The sequence below is a fragment of the Cherax quadricarinatus genome, unplaced genomic scaffold (genome assembly GCF_038502225.1).
Source record: "Cherax quadricarinatus isolate ZL_2023a unplaced genomic scaffold, ASM3850222v1 Contig3953, whole genome shotgun sequence".
Lineage (NCBI taxonomy): Eukaryota > Metazoa > Arthropoda > Malacostraca > Decapoda > Parastacidae > Cherax > Cherax quadricarinatus.
The window spans coordinates 1-16,426 of record NW_027198979.1 but is presented as its reverse complement, the minus strand read 5'-3'; the positions used below and the strand labels follow the sequence as shown (position 1 = coordinate 16,426).

General features: G+C 43.8%; 1 protein-coding gene across 1 annotated transcript in view; it reads left to right on the top strand.

Moving 5' to 3' along the window:
* Positions 1-15,602, top strand: part of LOC138852098 (uncharacterized) — a 36,381-nt gene extending 20,779 nt beyond the window's left edge. Inside the window, 1 exon segment of the mRNA XM_070081746.1 lies at positions 15,348-15,602. Coding sequence (XP_069937847.1) covers positions 15,348-15,570 — 223 coding nt within the window. The 3' untranslated portion in view covers positions 15,571-15,602.
* Positions 15,603-16,426: the final 824 nt, after the last annotated feature.

Sequence of the window (16,426 nt, the reverse complement as noted above, 5' to 3'; positions counted from 1 at the left end):
TAAGATCACTTATATTATACCCATGTAAGATCACTTATATTATACCCATGTAAGATCACTTATATTATACCCATGTAAGATCACTTATATTATACCCATGTAAGATCACTTATATTATACCCATGTAAGATCACTTATACCCATGTAAGATCACTTATATTATACCCATGCAACCTCTTCAAGGGGGGCTCCTTGGCGTGGTGAAGAGGCTCTTGGTCTGAGGAATTAGACCTGTCGGTCTTCTTCCTCAGACAGAACCTAATTACCCCCCAATCTCCCCTCCCCTATCCCATCCTCCCCATCCTCCCCTTTTTCCTTTCCTCCTCCTCCTCCCCACCCCTCCCTTTTGCCCTTCCTCTTTTTGTCCTTTGGGATTTCTCCCACAGGCGCGCTAGTTCCTAGGTAGGGGAAAGGATACCGGGGTCCATCCCATTCCGTTGAGGTTCTTAGCGGTGGCGTAGTTTGCCGTGGAATCTGCATCGCCTGGGGATGTCCCGATCCCTCTCTGGTATCCCGGAGTAGCTTTGGGTGTCTTTCGGGCGACAAGTGTATCTCTGGAAGCCACCTTTCGGATTCCTCGGATTCCGGGGGTGGTTGCCGAAGGAGGTATGCTTTGTGGCGGATATCCGGCCGCCCTCTCTTTTGTCCACCGAGGTAGCTCGGCAGATGTGAGGTTGCTATCCCGGATTGTTAGTTTACTAGCATGATGGGTAGGGTATGGCACGGGTTCCATGCTGCATCTGCGCTACTTGCGGTGCTGAGGTCCTCTTGGGCGCGGAGGGAGATTTCTGGCCCTTTCATTCCTCCTAGGAACTATCCCTCCCCGGTCCCCCCTTTTTTTATTCTTTTTTTTATTTTTATTTTCTTTTCTTCTTTCTTTTTTTTCTTAAAAACAAAAAGAAAGAAGTAACCTAACCACGGCAGCCCTAATCCATGAACCTGGTACCCCCGGGCCCCTTCTTGATACCGCACCCCGTTCTGACCCCGCCTCGTCTTTGGACCACTCTTCAGACATTCCTCATGCCTCTGTACCTATTGCCGGTGCTGTTTCCTCACCCGCTTCAGGTACTGAGGCCTCGACTGACTCCTTCGATTTATCGGACCTTCGCTCTCCTCTGACTATGCTTCCGGCCTCTCCCTCTACGGTGCGGCAATTTTCAAATTGCCGACCCATTCCACGTTGGACCAACTCTGGTCCCACGCCTAAACGCCAACGACAATTACCTGCTGATGATACTTCTCCACCTTCTCGTTCTTCTCAGAAACGATCGACACGTCCTTCACTACCTTTCCACGCTCAGTTTCAGACTGAACAATGGACTAAATTCTTCACTTTACGACCGACTTCCTCTACTGCCTATCTTTCTGACCATAGTATTGGCAAGGCACTCCTACGCCATGTTGGTAAAGATATTTCTTTTCATGCTCTTAAGAGCGGTACGCGCATCATTACCGTACAGAATGCTACCCAGGCTCATGAGCTCTCTCGTCTTTCCCATATTGATACTGCTCCTGTCACTCTTGAAAAACATCATTCCCTCAATTCTTGTAGTGGTACCGTCATTCTGCCCCATACCATAGTTCAACAAAATTTCCAGACATGTGGCACTGACATTCTTGAACAGCTGGAACTCCAAGATCTCCCAATCCTCAAGGTAGACACTTACGTTCTTCCTGCCCGTGGGCGGAGACGATACCCTAGCAATGTGGCTTGTTTAACTTTTGACAGCCGATAACTCCCATCCTCAGTTTATATAGCAGAACATCGGTTACAAGTTTGAAAGGTGATCCCTACACCACAACAGTGTAGAAATTGCTGGCGATTTGGCCATCCAGCGAAATATTGCAGATCTTTCGCAGAATGCCCAGTCTGTGGTGCCGATGACCATTCTAATACGTCTTGCAATCGATCTCCCTCTTGCCTTAACTGTCATGAGGCTCACCTTTCGTACTCTCGTTGTTGTCAAGTCTATTTAAACGAGTGGGAAATCCATTACCTCAAAGAGACAGAAGGTCTCCCTTATGCCATGACAGTTTCTCATCTCTGCCTCCAAGGGAGACTCCCACATGTTTCTTATTCCCATGTTTCAAAACGTCCCCCCACTTCTGGTATCCCATCTTCTACACCCACCTCTGTGGTTACCTCTCCCATAATCACTCCTGTATCTAATCCTTTTGCTGTCCTCGGCTCAGACGTCCCTACTTCAACGCCTCAGTCTAATCTCGCTTCTTCGAGTTCTCTCTCACAAGCCTCAGTATCGACGAGACCTCGTACGACACCTCCTCCCAATCGTCCCTCTACTTCTCAAAAGTCAAAAAAAGGTCCGTTAACACCTCCTACCCATCTTCCACCTCCTCATTTTACCCTCCCTGTCTCTGTCCCTGGTTCTTCCCCACTCACTGGCTCAGTTACAAGTGTAGAGGTTCACCCTCCTCCTCATACTGTACCTTCCTCCCCTGTTCCCTCCCAAGTTTCTTCCTCTTCTGCCACCTCCCAGGTTCCTGCCTCTTTTGTCCCCTGCCATGCTTCTCCAGTTCCCTCCACCCTTTCGCCCCCCCCTACCTTGGTACAGTCCAATACAGTTCCAATCTTTACTCATCCTCCCCCTACCATTCCCAATATTGTCTCCCATACGACATCTCTGAATTCGGAAACACTTGAAGCAATCTCTGAATATATTGCAGAGACCAAACCATCAATGGACACTGATCCACCTTCCGCTCTTTCTCTCTCCTCTGCTCCATCTGCGCAACTCCTTTCTTCACAGCGCACCGTTCCTTCGCTGCTTGAACGTTTTCCACTGCCTCCGCATGTGGACTTTTCTAACCCCTCTAGTCCGTAGGAACCCTTACCTGCGGATTTCAAGTATCTTTATCATTGCCAGTCATGGCCTATTTACAGTGGAATATACGCGGCCTCAGGGGTAATCGGGGTGAGCTTCAGATGTTACTCTCCCAGTTTGCCCCTGTTGGTGTTTGCTTACAGGAACCAAAATTACACTCTGCTGTTATTTCTCACATCTCAGGCTATAATTTATTGTATTCTTCAGATCCTTTTCCTGATGGGACCTTTAATGAAAGTGCCCTTCTTCTACGCACTGATATTTCGTACCATCAGCTATTTGTTCATACTTCGCTGCATTACACAGCAGCCCGTATCCACTTACATAGGTGGTATACGCTCTGTTCTTTATATCTCTCTCCTTCTCGGGCATTATCTATTCCGGATTTTGCCTTCCTTGTTTCGTCATTACCGCCACCGATTCTGTTACTTGGTGATTTTAATGCCCACCATTTCCTCTGGGGGGGTCTCACTGTGATTCCCGTCACTGTGAAATTCTCCACCCAATTCTTCTGTGGAATTCAGTTAGAGGCTTTTCCTGCCACCCACCCCCTCCATGTTTTAAATACAGGTACTCACACCCATTTTGATCCTTGGACTCTTACTCTCTCTTGCATCGATCTCTCAGTCTGCTCTTCCTCCGCCGCATTAGATTTCACTTGGTCTGTTCTCCCGGACTTACATGAGAGTGATCATTTGCCAATCATTCTTACTTCCCCTTCATATTCGCCACCTCTTCGGACCCCACGCTGGCAATTTAATCGGGAAAATTGGAACCTTTACTCACACCTAACTGTTTTTAAAGAGGTTCCTTCTTCGTCCTCCATCGATGAGCTTTTACACCTTTTCTCGTCCTCCGTTTTCACTGCAGCTTCTCATTCTATACCCCAAACTTCGGGCAGGCATTCTCAGAAATGCGTGCCTTGGTGGTCTCCTGCTTGTGCTCGTGCAGTACGTTTGAAACGCGCTGCATGGGGCAGGTACCGGTACAATAGAACCACAGAGCGACTCCTTGATTTTAAACAGAAGCGTGCGATCGCTCGCCGTGTCATCCGTGATGCTAAACGCACTTGCTGGCGAGATTATGTCTCCACCATCACCTCTGCTTCCTCTATGAGTGCAGTCTGGAAAAAAGTACGAAAACTGAGTGGTAAATATTCTCCTGACCCGGCTCCTGTTCTGCGGGTTGCTGGTGTTGATATAGCAAACCCACTAGATGTTGCCAATGAAATTGGCAATCATCTGGTCCGTATTTCTCAGGGACTCCATCTATGCCCCTCATTTCTTTCCTCAAAGTCTGCCAGAGAGTTAGCACCCTTGGACTTTTCTTCTCTCAGAGAAGAACAGTATAATGTGCCTTTTAGACTTCAAGAACTGGAGGCAACACTCTCAGCTTGTCGATCATCGGCAGCTGGGCCCGACGACATTCATATTCGTATGCTACAACATTTACATCAGTCAGCCCTTGCAGTCCTATTACGCCTTTACAATCTTATTTGGTCACAAGGAGTTCTTCCACAGCTGTGGAAATCCGCCATTGTTCTCCCTTTCCGCAAACCAGGCACTACGGGACATGAAACCTCCCACTATCGTCCCATTGCTCTTACCAGTGCAGTTTGCAAAGTAATGGAACGCCTAGTAAATAGACGTTTAGTGTGGTATTTAGAGACACACAACAGTCTCTCCACTCGTCAATATGGCTTTCGTAAGGGACGTTCTACCATAGACCCCTTACTACGCTTGGATACGTATGTTCGTAATGCCTTTGCGAATAACCACTCAGTTATTGCCATATTTTTTGACCTTGAGAAGGCATATGACACAACTTGGAGGTATAATATTTTAGCCCAAGCCCACTCCTTAGGCCTTCGAGGCAATCTACCATCCTTCCTTAAGAACTTTTTAACTGACAGGCATTTCCGTGTTCGGGTTAATAATGTGCTCTCCCCGGACTTTATCCAAGCTGAAGGTGTCCCCCAGGGATGTGTTCTGAGCACAACACTTTTTCTCCTTGCTATTAATGATTTGGCCTCTAGTCTTCCATCAAATATTTGGTCATCACTCTATGTTTATGACTTCGCTATTGCCTGTGCAGGCGCTGACTGTCACCTCATTACAGTTTCTCTCCAACATGCAGTCGACCGTGTTTCCAATTGGGCCACCACACGTGGGTTTAAATTTTCCAGCACTAAAACCCACCAAATCACTTTCACTAGACGCTCTGTCATCTCCGATCATCCTTTGTACCTCTATGGCTCCCGTATCCCTGAACGTGATACAGTCAAGTTTCTGGGCCTCCTCTTTGATCGTAGGTTATCCTGGAAACCTCACATTACCTCTCTGAAGGCAACTTGTCACAGCCGGCTGAACCTTCTTAAAACCCTTGCTCATCTTTCATGGGGAGCTGATCGTCGAACCCTCCTTCGCCTACATTCCACCCTTATTTTATCGAAACTTGATTATGGTGACCAGATCTATTCAGCGGCATCTCCTGCTACTCTCTCTAGCCTTAACCCCATTCATCACCAAGGATTACGTTTATGCCTTGGTGCTTTTCGCTCTTCCCCTGTCGAGAGCCTCTATGCAGAAGCGAACGTTCCATCCTTATCCGATCGCCGTGATGCCCATTGCCTGCACTACTATGTACGCTCTCATGATCTCCGCAATCCTTCCGTTTATAGAATGGTCACTGATATTAGTAGACATTCTTTATTTGTTCGCCACCCCTGTTTACTCCGTCCCTTCTCTCTTCGCCTTCATTCGCTCTTGTCTTCTCTTCAACTACCACCTTTCTATGTACATGTAGCATCTCACTTTTCCCTACTCCCCTGGGAAGTTCCAGCTGTTCGAGTCTGTTCTTTCTCCCTCCCTTGCTCGAAAGCCCAACTGTCTACGGTCGCTTCCCGCTCTCTTTTTCTTGACCACTTTCACTCTCATTCTCATGCCATTGCTGTGTACACAGATGGCTCTAAGTCTTCTGACGGCGTAGGATTCACAGCAGTGTTTCCGGACAGCATCGTACAAGGGCATTTACTATCTTCGGCTAGTATTTTTACTGCTGAATTATATGCCATCCTTTCAGCACTTATCCGTATTGCATCTATGCCTGTGTCATCATTTGTGGTTGTCTCAGACTCCCTTAGTGCTTTACAGGCTATACAAAAATTTGATACACCTCACCCCTTAGCCCTCCGTATCCAACTTTGGCTACGCCGCATCTTTACCAAACATAAAGATATTGTTTTTTGTTGGGTCCCTGGTCATGCTGACTGCTGCGCGGTCAGAAGTACATGACCTACCAGTTTCTTATAGAGGTATTCCATTTACGGACTATTTTGCTGCAATATCTTCCCACCTTCACACCCGTTGGCAACAACGTTGGTCTACTATGCTCGGCAACAAACTTCAATTTATTAAACCGAGTATAGGTAGTATCGATCAAAATGGCAACAACGTTGGTCTACTATGCTCGGCAACAAACTTCAATTTATTAAACCGAGTATAGGTTACTGGATCAAATTTTTTTTTTTATCACTTGTAATCTCAACGTTGAGTTCGTTGTTCATTTGTTGAGTTTTAAGTTGTACTATAGTATACCTTGTATTGCATTACAGTTTCAGTCACGTAAGCTTCCATTCCAATGTTCTACTTATGTATGTTATAATGTTTAATTGCTGTGTACTTTGACATTGTATAGCATCAGCCCAAGCCGTATACCTGCCATCTCTAGTTTGTATTAGTTGTATGTCGGGACGACATACGTTAGCGTCGCTGAGCTCTCAGTAGTAGTAACCAGTTACCAGTAACCAGTGTACCGTTGACTCAACGACCAACCGTCTCTGCCTGAGTCACTATCTGAACTCATATTGCGCTGACCTGGCATTATTCAAAGACCCTCTCACATATGGGTACTGTGGGCGGCCAGTCAGTCAGTTGTACGAGAGAGAGCAGTGAGATAGGTACGGCTGTAAGGGCGCAACCCACCTTGTCTGTAATTATACGTACTACCAGCCTACGTGAGTATTTCTTTACCCAATCCACGTCGAACTCCCACAATCTCTAAATCTACCATTGTTCCTCATCATCCTGCCAGCAATGGGTTAGCGGAACGAACCAATAAGAAAGTACTTGATGTCTTGAGAGCCACTATCAATCCCAACAGTGAAACTTGGGATGAAGTTATACCTGATGTGCAGTGTGCTATAAATTCTGCTTACAATGTTTCTATAGGTGACACTCCACATTATGCATTGTATGATGTAGATAAACGTTTGCCTTATGAGTTGTTATATTCTAATCTGAAACCAAATTACAACCCTGATGATTTCATAGCAACTCGTACCAGCTTAGCTCAAAGTGTTTTTAGAAGAATCCGTGAAACACTTCATAAATCAACAGCAGAATTTACAAGAGTCGCAAACACTCAAGCAAAGCCATCCAAAATCAAAGTAGGTTCGAGAGTTATGCTGATTAACTTTAACAAAACGTCTGCAATGCCAAAGCTTGATCAAAAGTTTGTTGGTCCTTATCGAGTAGTTGAACATATCACTGGTAATAAGTATAAGGTTAGAGAGATTAGTACTGGTCAGTATAAAGAATCGCATTTAGATCATATGAAGTTAGTATGTGATGATAATGATGTTCCAACCCAGACTAATGTGACAGACTCTGACAATCCTCCTGATCCTGTACTCTCTGCCTCTGATACTCAGTCAGACGATCAACCTGAATGTCGTTATTCCCTACGTACACGACAGGTATTGAGAAATCCTCAAGTATCATTTGTAACATCCAATTCAGATTTGCCTCAAATACAGCATGAGTTAGCCAATGCTACAGAGTTTGATCCTCCCAGAGATGACACCCATTCTGCATATGTCAATCTCACCCTAGCAGAGTTGGGGTTAAATGTAAATAACCTGTATAGATGAATAATTACAGTATCAACTTATCAGTATTCAAGAATTTTTTTTTTGTGTTCATGTTCTCTCCGCATTCCTAGAGTTAACAGTCTAGATTTGAGTGCACCGAATCTGCCTTTCTGTTAAACACTCTTTCTTTGTATATATTCCTTCCTCAGAATCCGTAGATCACATGAATACAGATCGATCGATCAAAATTTTTTTTTTATCACTTGTAATCTCAACGTTGAGTTCGTTGTTCATTTGTTGAGTTTTAAGTTGTACTATAGTATACCTTGTATTGCATTACAGTTTCAGTCACGTAAGCTTCCATTCCAATGTTCTACTTATGTATGTTATAATGTTTAATTGTTGTGTACTTTGACATTGTATAGCATCAGCCCAAGCCGTATACCTGCCATCTCTAGTTTGTATTAGTTGTATGTCGGGACGACATACGTTAGCGTCGCCGAGCTCTCAGTAGTAGTAACCAGTTACCAGTAACCAGTGTACCGTTGACTCAACGACCAACCGTCTCTGCCTGAGTCACTATCTGAACTCATATTGCGCTGACCTGGCATTATTCAAAGACCCTCTCACATATGGATACTGTGGGCGGCCAGTCAGTCAGTTGTACGAGAGAGAGCAGTGAGATAGGTACGGCTGTAAGGGCGCAACCCACCTTGTCTGTAATTATACGTACTACCAGCCTACGTGAGTATTTCTTTACCCAATCCACGTCGAACTCCCACATGATAAATGGGGCTTCACAGTCAGGATAAGGTCTTCCTGGAGCAGGAATCGAATCACACCAGACCACATGGGATCTGTTCGTTGAGCATTCTTTACATCTTCAGCACTAAATGGAGGGTCTGCAGTTACTATACTAACATGTCGCGATAAGGCATCTGCAACTACATTTGACTTGCCAGGTAAATGCTCAAAGGTGGGATTGAACTCTTGGATAGTCAAGGTCCATCTGGCTAACCTTCCAGTAGGTTGTTTGTTCTGGAATAAGGGTATCAGTGGAGCATGGTCTGTCAAGACATGAACAGAGTACTGATAAATAATGTCTCGGAAGTGCTTTAAAGACCATACTATTGCTAAAGCTTCTTGCTCAGTTACTGTATAATTACGTTCAGCCTTCGTAAGGACTCGGCTAGCAAATACAACTGCATTGTACTTGCCATCGGTCTTCTGAGCTAGTACGGCACCTATGCCAATTGAACTAGCATCAGTTGTCAGATAGAAGGGCTTAGAAAAATCTGGAAATTTCAAAATTGGAGCAGATGTTAGCTTTTCTTTTAGAGTTTGGAATGCTCTTTCTTGACGGAAGGTCCAAACAAAAGGAGCATCTTTCTTAAGCAACTCAGAGGAGCAGCTATGGAAGAAAAATTGGCAATGAAAGATCTATAAAAACCTGCTAAGCCCACAAAGGATCTTACGGCATCAGCAGTTTTGGGAGTTGGAAAATTTAGTACTGCAGTTACTTTACTTTGGTCAGTCGTAACCCCTCTAGGAGTGACTACGTGACCAAGAAACTTAATTTCTGATCTGAAAAATTGACATTTAGACAGTTTGATCTTTAAATTGGCTTCTTCAAGCTTACCAAGTACTACATCAAGTCTTTTCAAGTGTGTATCCACGTCTTTAGACATGACGATTACGTCATCTAAGTACACCATAAGTGCATTACCTATGAGACCTCTAAAGATATTAGTCATGAGCCTTGAGAACGTGATAGGGGAAGATCGTAATCCAAACACCATACGGAGGAAGTGATAATGACCTGTAGGAGTGGAGAATGCAGTTAGCTCTTGGCTGTCCTCGTGAAGAGGGACTTGCCAAAACCCTTGTAACAAATCTAGGGTTGAAAAGACTTTGTTATCTCCGATATTACGTAAAAGATCACCCAGTACAGGGAGTGGAAAGCGATCTGGAATGGTTTTCGCGTTTAACTTCCTAAAGTCAATCACTGGGCGCCAAGTACCATCCTTCTTAGGTACTAGTATCAAGGGTGCATTCCAAGGGGAATTGCTAGGTGCAATAACTCCATCATCAAGCATTTGATTGATCAATTCTTCTGCGACAGCAACTTGTGAATGAGGCATTCTGTACGCAGGTATGTAGATAGGTCTAGTACCAGGTTCAAGTGGAATACGATGGGACAATAAGTTCGTTATACCCATCTTCTCACCTGGTAAAGCAATGGCTTTACGACGTTTGTTCAACAGTGTCAACAAACGCTTGACTTCATGTGGGAAGTCAGTGGGAGCTAAGTCTTTCTCCTCAACTGGTGGAACAGATTGATCCAGTGAAGTGGATGAGGTCTCCCCGGCAGAAATAGCACCGACCCACTGGTCAGGTGACAACTCATCCTCTACCTGAACAGGATAAGGATAGTGAACAAGGTCAACAAGATTGGTATTTGCCCTGAGGCGAACACTGTGACCAGAAGTGTTGGCCAGGAAGAAATGGATCTTACTATCTCTTACAACATGTAAGGATGGTTCAACAAATAGACCTTTTATTTTGCAAGAATCACTGTCAACTAGGACGTTATCACCATCTGGAACACTAGGAACAACAACAGACACTCTAGTGAGAGCACTAGCCGCAACAGAGACGTCTTTCTGCAGACGGCATGTGACATCAACAAGAGATGGCATTACTAGTTTCAAGTAATCGTTTTCTGACAAGGCATCCCCTGTGGAGAAACTACTACTCGAACTAGCAGTCATTGCAGGGATAGGTTGTGCACTCAAGGCAATCTGAGTGTCCTCGGACACTTGAGACATCGGACTATCCTGCAAGTCTGAAGGTATAGGTGGAACACTGATGGGAGTGACAGAATTACCAGTGCCTGACCGCTTGGGTACGCTACTGGAGAATGCATTAGCTTGTAAGGACTTAATCCGTACATCATACTCTGCAGCAGTATAACAGATTTCTGATCCAAGCTGGTAACCCCAGAATGGAACGATCAAGTCGTCAATTTGGGCATGCCATCGATAAGGGTCGAGCACAATGCGTAAGTCTCGCATGGAAGCAAAGCCCAGTAGAAGGTCACCAGGGAAAGTAATCTGGTCGACAACAAGGAAGGAAGCAGTGAAGTCTCTACCTTGGATAGAAAAAGTTAGGGAAGTCCGACCTCGGACACGCAGGTGAGAACCAGATACTCCACTAAGGGAGGACACGTGAGTCGGTTCTACGAGAAGGACATGTCGTAACTTCTTATCCTTAAACAAACTAGACCTAATAATATTGACTTGCGCACCAGAGTCCATGAACAAATGAACGGGCTCATTATGAACAGATGCTTGCACTATAGGGCCTATGGTTGCATTGGAAGTTATGTGCAAACAAAAGGGTGGATTGTCATCAGAAAAGACTTGTTCTACTTCATCCCCAAAATCATCTATGTCAGAGACATGTGAAGCAACATCATCAGCAGGATTGTCATTCTCGAGACTGCTTAAGGCTTCAAAGGAATTGTGAACGGGGATGGTGTACTCATTATCACCTACTGTCACCATGGGACGGTTTGACTGGGGCGCTCGAATTCCCCCGAATTGGAAGAACGAGCCTGGTTCTGGTTAGTTTGAGAATTGGAAGAATGAGCCTGGTTCTGGTTATTTTGAGAACCACGATATCTGTTTCCTCTACGGGTTCTGCGGTTGGAACGGCCACGGAAGGACCTAGAGTACTGAAGGTTATAGAGAGCATTGCACTCAGATGTGTCATGTCCATGTATTCTATGATAAGTACAGTAGGGAAGATCTGGGTACTCATCATCAGTACGACGTCTCTTAGGGTAACTATCAGGACAATTAATTGCAATATGGCCACGGAAACCACAGTTGTAACAATTCCGCCGACTATGGTTACTGAATGTACTATGAATACTACGAGGTGTATAACGACTCTGTACACTGGTTCTTGGTGATCTCTGAGATGGTTGACGACCACGATTTGTCTCTGTGGCGCAAACAAGAGGTGGTGCAGACTGAGGCATAGGTGTGAAATTACTTTTAATACATGGGAAAGTACCCTGGGGGCACAAGGAACGTACATGATTTAAGGCTGTAAGTGGTTCCATCGTCACAGTTGGAGGATGAGCCTCATAAGCACACACGGAAGCAGGTGGCATTAGTTCTTTAATTGCTCCAAAAGCTGCTATTTTAGCAAGCGATTCTGTAAATGGTTTAGCCTCTTCAGGGAGGAAAGCTGATGACTGGACAGCATTGATAAATGATGATAAAAGTTTGTCTAATCTAACAGCAAATGCACTCAACGATTCATTACTCATGGGTGTAGCATTCACTAGTTCCCTAAGAACGACATATGGATCAGCTGTTTTTACTGGGACAAGGAAAGAACGAATCAGTTCCTCATATTGTGACCACTTAGTAAGATTCCTGAAGTCTCGCATATCAAGGAGATCAACAACGTGAACAGCAGCAGGGGATCGATAAAGAGCTTCCTTAGCAAGTCTGATAAGGCTTTCCTCTGAAGGAGGACCTTCAACTAGAGCACTAGCACGAGAACGAATGGCCGCAAACCATGCTTCAAGACTATGTACATGGCCATTGAATAAAGGTAACGCATCAAGGGAATCACGAGTATAACTATAGTATCTCGGTATCTGGGTCGGTCTGTCAGTCGCTAAGGAACTGTGAGGACTGATGACAGGGGCAACAGTAGCCTGAGAGGTCTGAGTGTCGACATTCACTAAAGTATCACTTGATGGTATGTGAGACATAATGGCAAAGTAACACGAGAACAAATAAGGCAAAAATAATGAAGAATAAAAATGATATAAAATGCTAGAATTGAAATAATAGAGATGCAACTAATTCTGCAGAAGTAATAAAAAAAAATGTCTAAGATACACTGCAAGAGGAAGGACAACTCAATGTGAAGGACTATTGGCCAAGAGAAAAAAATTTACATTGAAATATACAAGTAAAAATATTACTGGAGACTGAATTAAATGCAAAATGAGCTGTCTTTACTCTTGCTAATAAAGAAATTAATTAATTAAATTTTAAATCAATGTAAAAGTATAAAATAAAATTATTAAATTGTTAACTGGGAAATTTAAGTATTTTCTAAGAATGCATAAACGAGAGTAAAATATAATTCATAAAAATATCAATAAAAGAAAATAATTCACTGCAGAACAAGTGCAACAAAATAATTCACTGCAGAACAAGTGCAACAAAATAATTCACTGCAGAACAAGTGCAACAAAATAAGGTGTAGAAATAATCACTGCAGTAATAAAGTGTCACTGGGAAAACTCAGGTTAAATAATGAAATAAAATTATGAAGAAAAAACTGATTGAACACTTTAACTCTTAATTGTAAATTAGACAAAACAATTTACTCAAACAGAGTAAAGAAAACACTTTACGTTAAAAGTAATTGAAATTGCATCAAGAGTGAATTTGTTCAAAGAAATATAAAAATATGAATAAAATAAAACAAAGGAACAAAACGGGTAGTTTCACACTTACAGTGGCGGGGCACACAACATTATTAGTATATTCTTAAAACAAAATCTTGCTGTGACTGATACGACAAAAATTTGCTGGCAAAAATAATGGTACACAGTCTGCGAAAAAATTAGAGGAATGAGACACTGCTGGCATACGAAAAAAAGACACACAGAAATAAATGGATAATTTGGTATACTGGGGTGAATATCACTGCGTGAAATACAATGACAATTACTGTAGAATACAACGCTGAAAGAATACATGATAAAAAAAATGAATCACTTCACACAGAGTGACTGATTGGTACACTACACAATAATACTTACTACAGACAGGAGTAGCATAAAAAAAACACAGATAAAAAAAATATAAGATGAGTGAAAACACTGAAAAATATTGTAAAATAACGAGTCAAAGAAATACTAGAAATTTACTATAAATGTCTCACACACGCAAATGTCTTTAAATGCAAGAAAAATGTCTCTAAATTATCACTGAAATCTGTAGTAGTCGGGTGATTACTGGTGATGAGGGTAGGTTGTAGGTTGTCCTGCGCGGTGATGACTGACGCCTCCTACACTCACTGTTGTCGGAAGAAATGCGCTCACTCGGTGGACTCCCATAATTGGGTTTTATCTTTTATCGTTGGCGCTCACTACATCTCTTGACCAATTATGTGAGCCAAAACAGTATTAGGACCCGGTACAAGGGTACAAACAACCACAGGTAGATGGGGTGGATGGCTGGTGGTGAGTGGTTGGTGGTGTTTGTGGAGGGAGAGTGTGGGTGAAATAACTCTCGCTGACGCACTGGCGCACCTCCACTACCCACGAAGGTGGCTTGATAAGCCACTCTATGCCACAGGAATGGTGAAAACCACACTTAGCATCCAACAGGGAGCACAAAGCGATATAGACAATACTTCAGAGGAACTTGGCTTACTTCTTACTGCGTGGCTTACTTCTCTCTCTCAGCTGGGTTAGAAGCTGGGTTGGCTGACTGGCTTACCCCATGAGAATGGCTGACTGGAAGACGTGTAACGATGCACAAAGCACGGAGGAGCAGTTGGACGACAGGAGACAGGCTGGATGATAGGCTGACTGGCGTTCACTTCCACAGTCTGGCTTACTGACTGGCTTAATTGCAAAATCTGGGTCAACCCCTCGGAGATTGAAGCAATTAGCACACGAACTAAGCCAGGAAGTTTGAAACGGCTGCAACAGGCTTGCAGGTTGGAGGTAGTGAGTGAGGGTAAGGCGGCTGGCTGGAGGTTCACCTTTGACCCTGCCGGCTACTCACAAACAGTCTTGTAACGTCTTGAATTACCCGTAAAAACTAAATCCACGCTCCACACCGCTGTCACCATTTATCATGTGGGAGTTCGACGTGGATTGGGTAAAGAAATACTCACGTAGGCTGGTAGTACGTATAATTACAGACAAGGTGGGTTGCGCCCTTACAGCCGTACTTATCTCACTGCTCTCTCTCGTACAACTGACTGACTGGCCGCCCACAGTACCCATATGTGAGAGGGTCTTTGAATAATGCCAGGTCAGCGCAATATGAGTTCAGATAGTGACTCAGGCAGAGACGGTTGGTCGTTGAGTCAACGGTACACTGGTTACTGGTAACTGGTTACTACTACTGAGAATGTAAGCTCACTTATATTATACCTATGTAAGATCACTTATATTATACCCATGTAAGATCACTTATATTATATCCATGTAAGATCACTTATATTATACCCATGTAAGATCACTTATATTATACCATGTAAGATCACTTATATTATACCCATGTAAGATCACTTATATTATACCATGTAAGATCACTTATATTATACCCATGTAAGATCACTTATATTATACCATGTAAGATCACTTATATTATACCCATGTAAGATCACTGACACTTAAGTAAACAATTATTGCATTGTAACATTGTTCACTACCACTTGGTGTAATATACAGTGTAACATTGTTCACTACCACTTGGTGTAATATACAGTGTAACATTGTTCACTACCACTTGGTGTAATATACAGTGTAGGTGGTGAGTCAGTAAGAGTGAGGTGTTCATCAGTGTTTTATCCTGTTACAGGAGTCACCTGGAGGTGTTCATGGGTTGTCTTACTAGTGGAGGAGTCAGACTACTGCAGGAGTGTCACAACCTGAGGGACCTCAGCCTGGCTGTGGTGAGTGACCACCATGCTGGTTGTCTCCTGCCACAACTACACCACACTGTCACCTCCACACTACATCAACTTGAGATGCTCACTAAGTGTTACACTGTGTACTGTACTCACCTAGTTGCACTCACCTAGTTGAGGTTGAAGGGGTCGAGTCCGAGCTCCTGACCCCGCCTCTTCACAGGTCGCTAATAGGTCACTCTCCCTGAACCGTGAGCTTTATCATACCTCTGCTTAAAGCTAAGTATGGATCCTGCCTTCACTACATCGCTTTCCAAGCTATTCCACTTCCTGACTACTCTGTGCCTGAAGAAATACTTCCTAACATCCCTGTGATTCATATGTGTCTTCAACTTCCAACTGTGTCCCCTTGTTACTGTGCCCAATCTCTGGAACATCCTGTCTTTGTCCACCTTGTCAATTCCTCTCAGTATTTTATATGTCGTAATCATGTCCCCTTCATCTCTCCTGTCCTATAGAGTCGTCAGGTTGATTTCCCTAAACCTCTCCTCATAGGACATGCCTAATAACTCTGGGGCTAGTCTTGTTGCAAACCTTTGCACTTTCTATAGTTTCTTTACATGCTTGGCTAGGTGTGGGTTCCAAACTGGTGCCGCATACTCCAATATGGGCCTAACGTACACGGTGTACAGGGTCCTGAACGATTCATTATTAAGATGTCGGAATGCTGTTCTGAGGTTTGCTAGGTGCTACTTGTGTACTGTGTCTTACTCTGTGTGATGATGCTAGTTGTGTACTGTGTCTTATTGTGTGTGGTGGTGCTAGTTGTGTACTGTGTCTTACTGTGTGTGGTGGTGCTAGTTGTGTACTGTGTCTTACTGAGTGTGGTGGTGCTAGTTGTGTACTGTGACTTACTGTGTATGGTGGTGCTAGTTGTGTACTGTGTCTTACTGTGTGTGATAATGCTAGTTGTGAACTGTGTCTTACTGTGTGTGGTGGTGCTAGTTGTGTACTGTGTCTTACTGAGTGT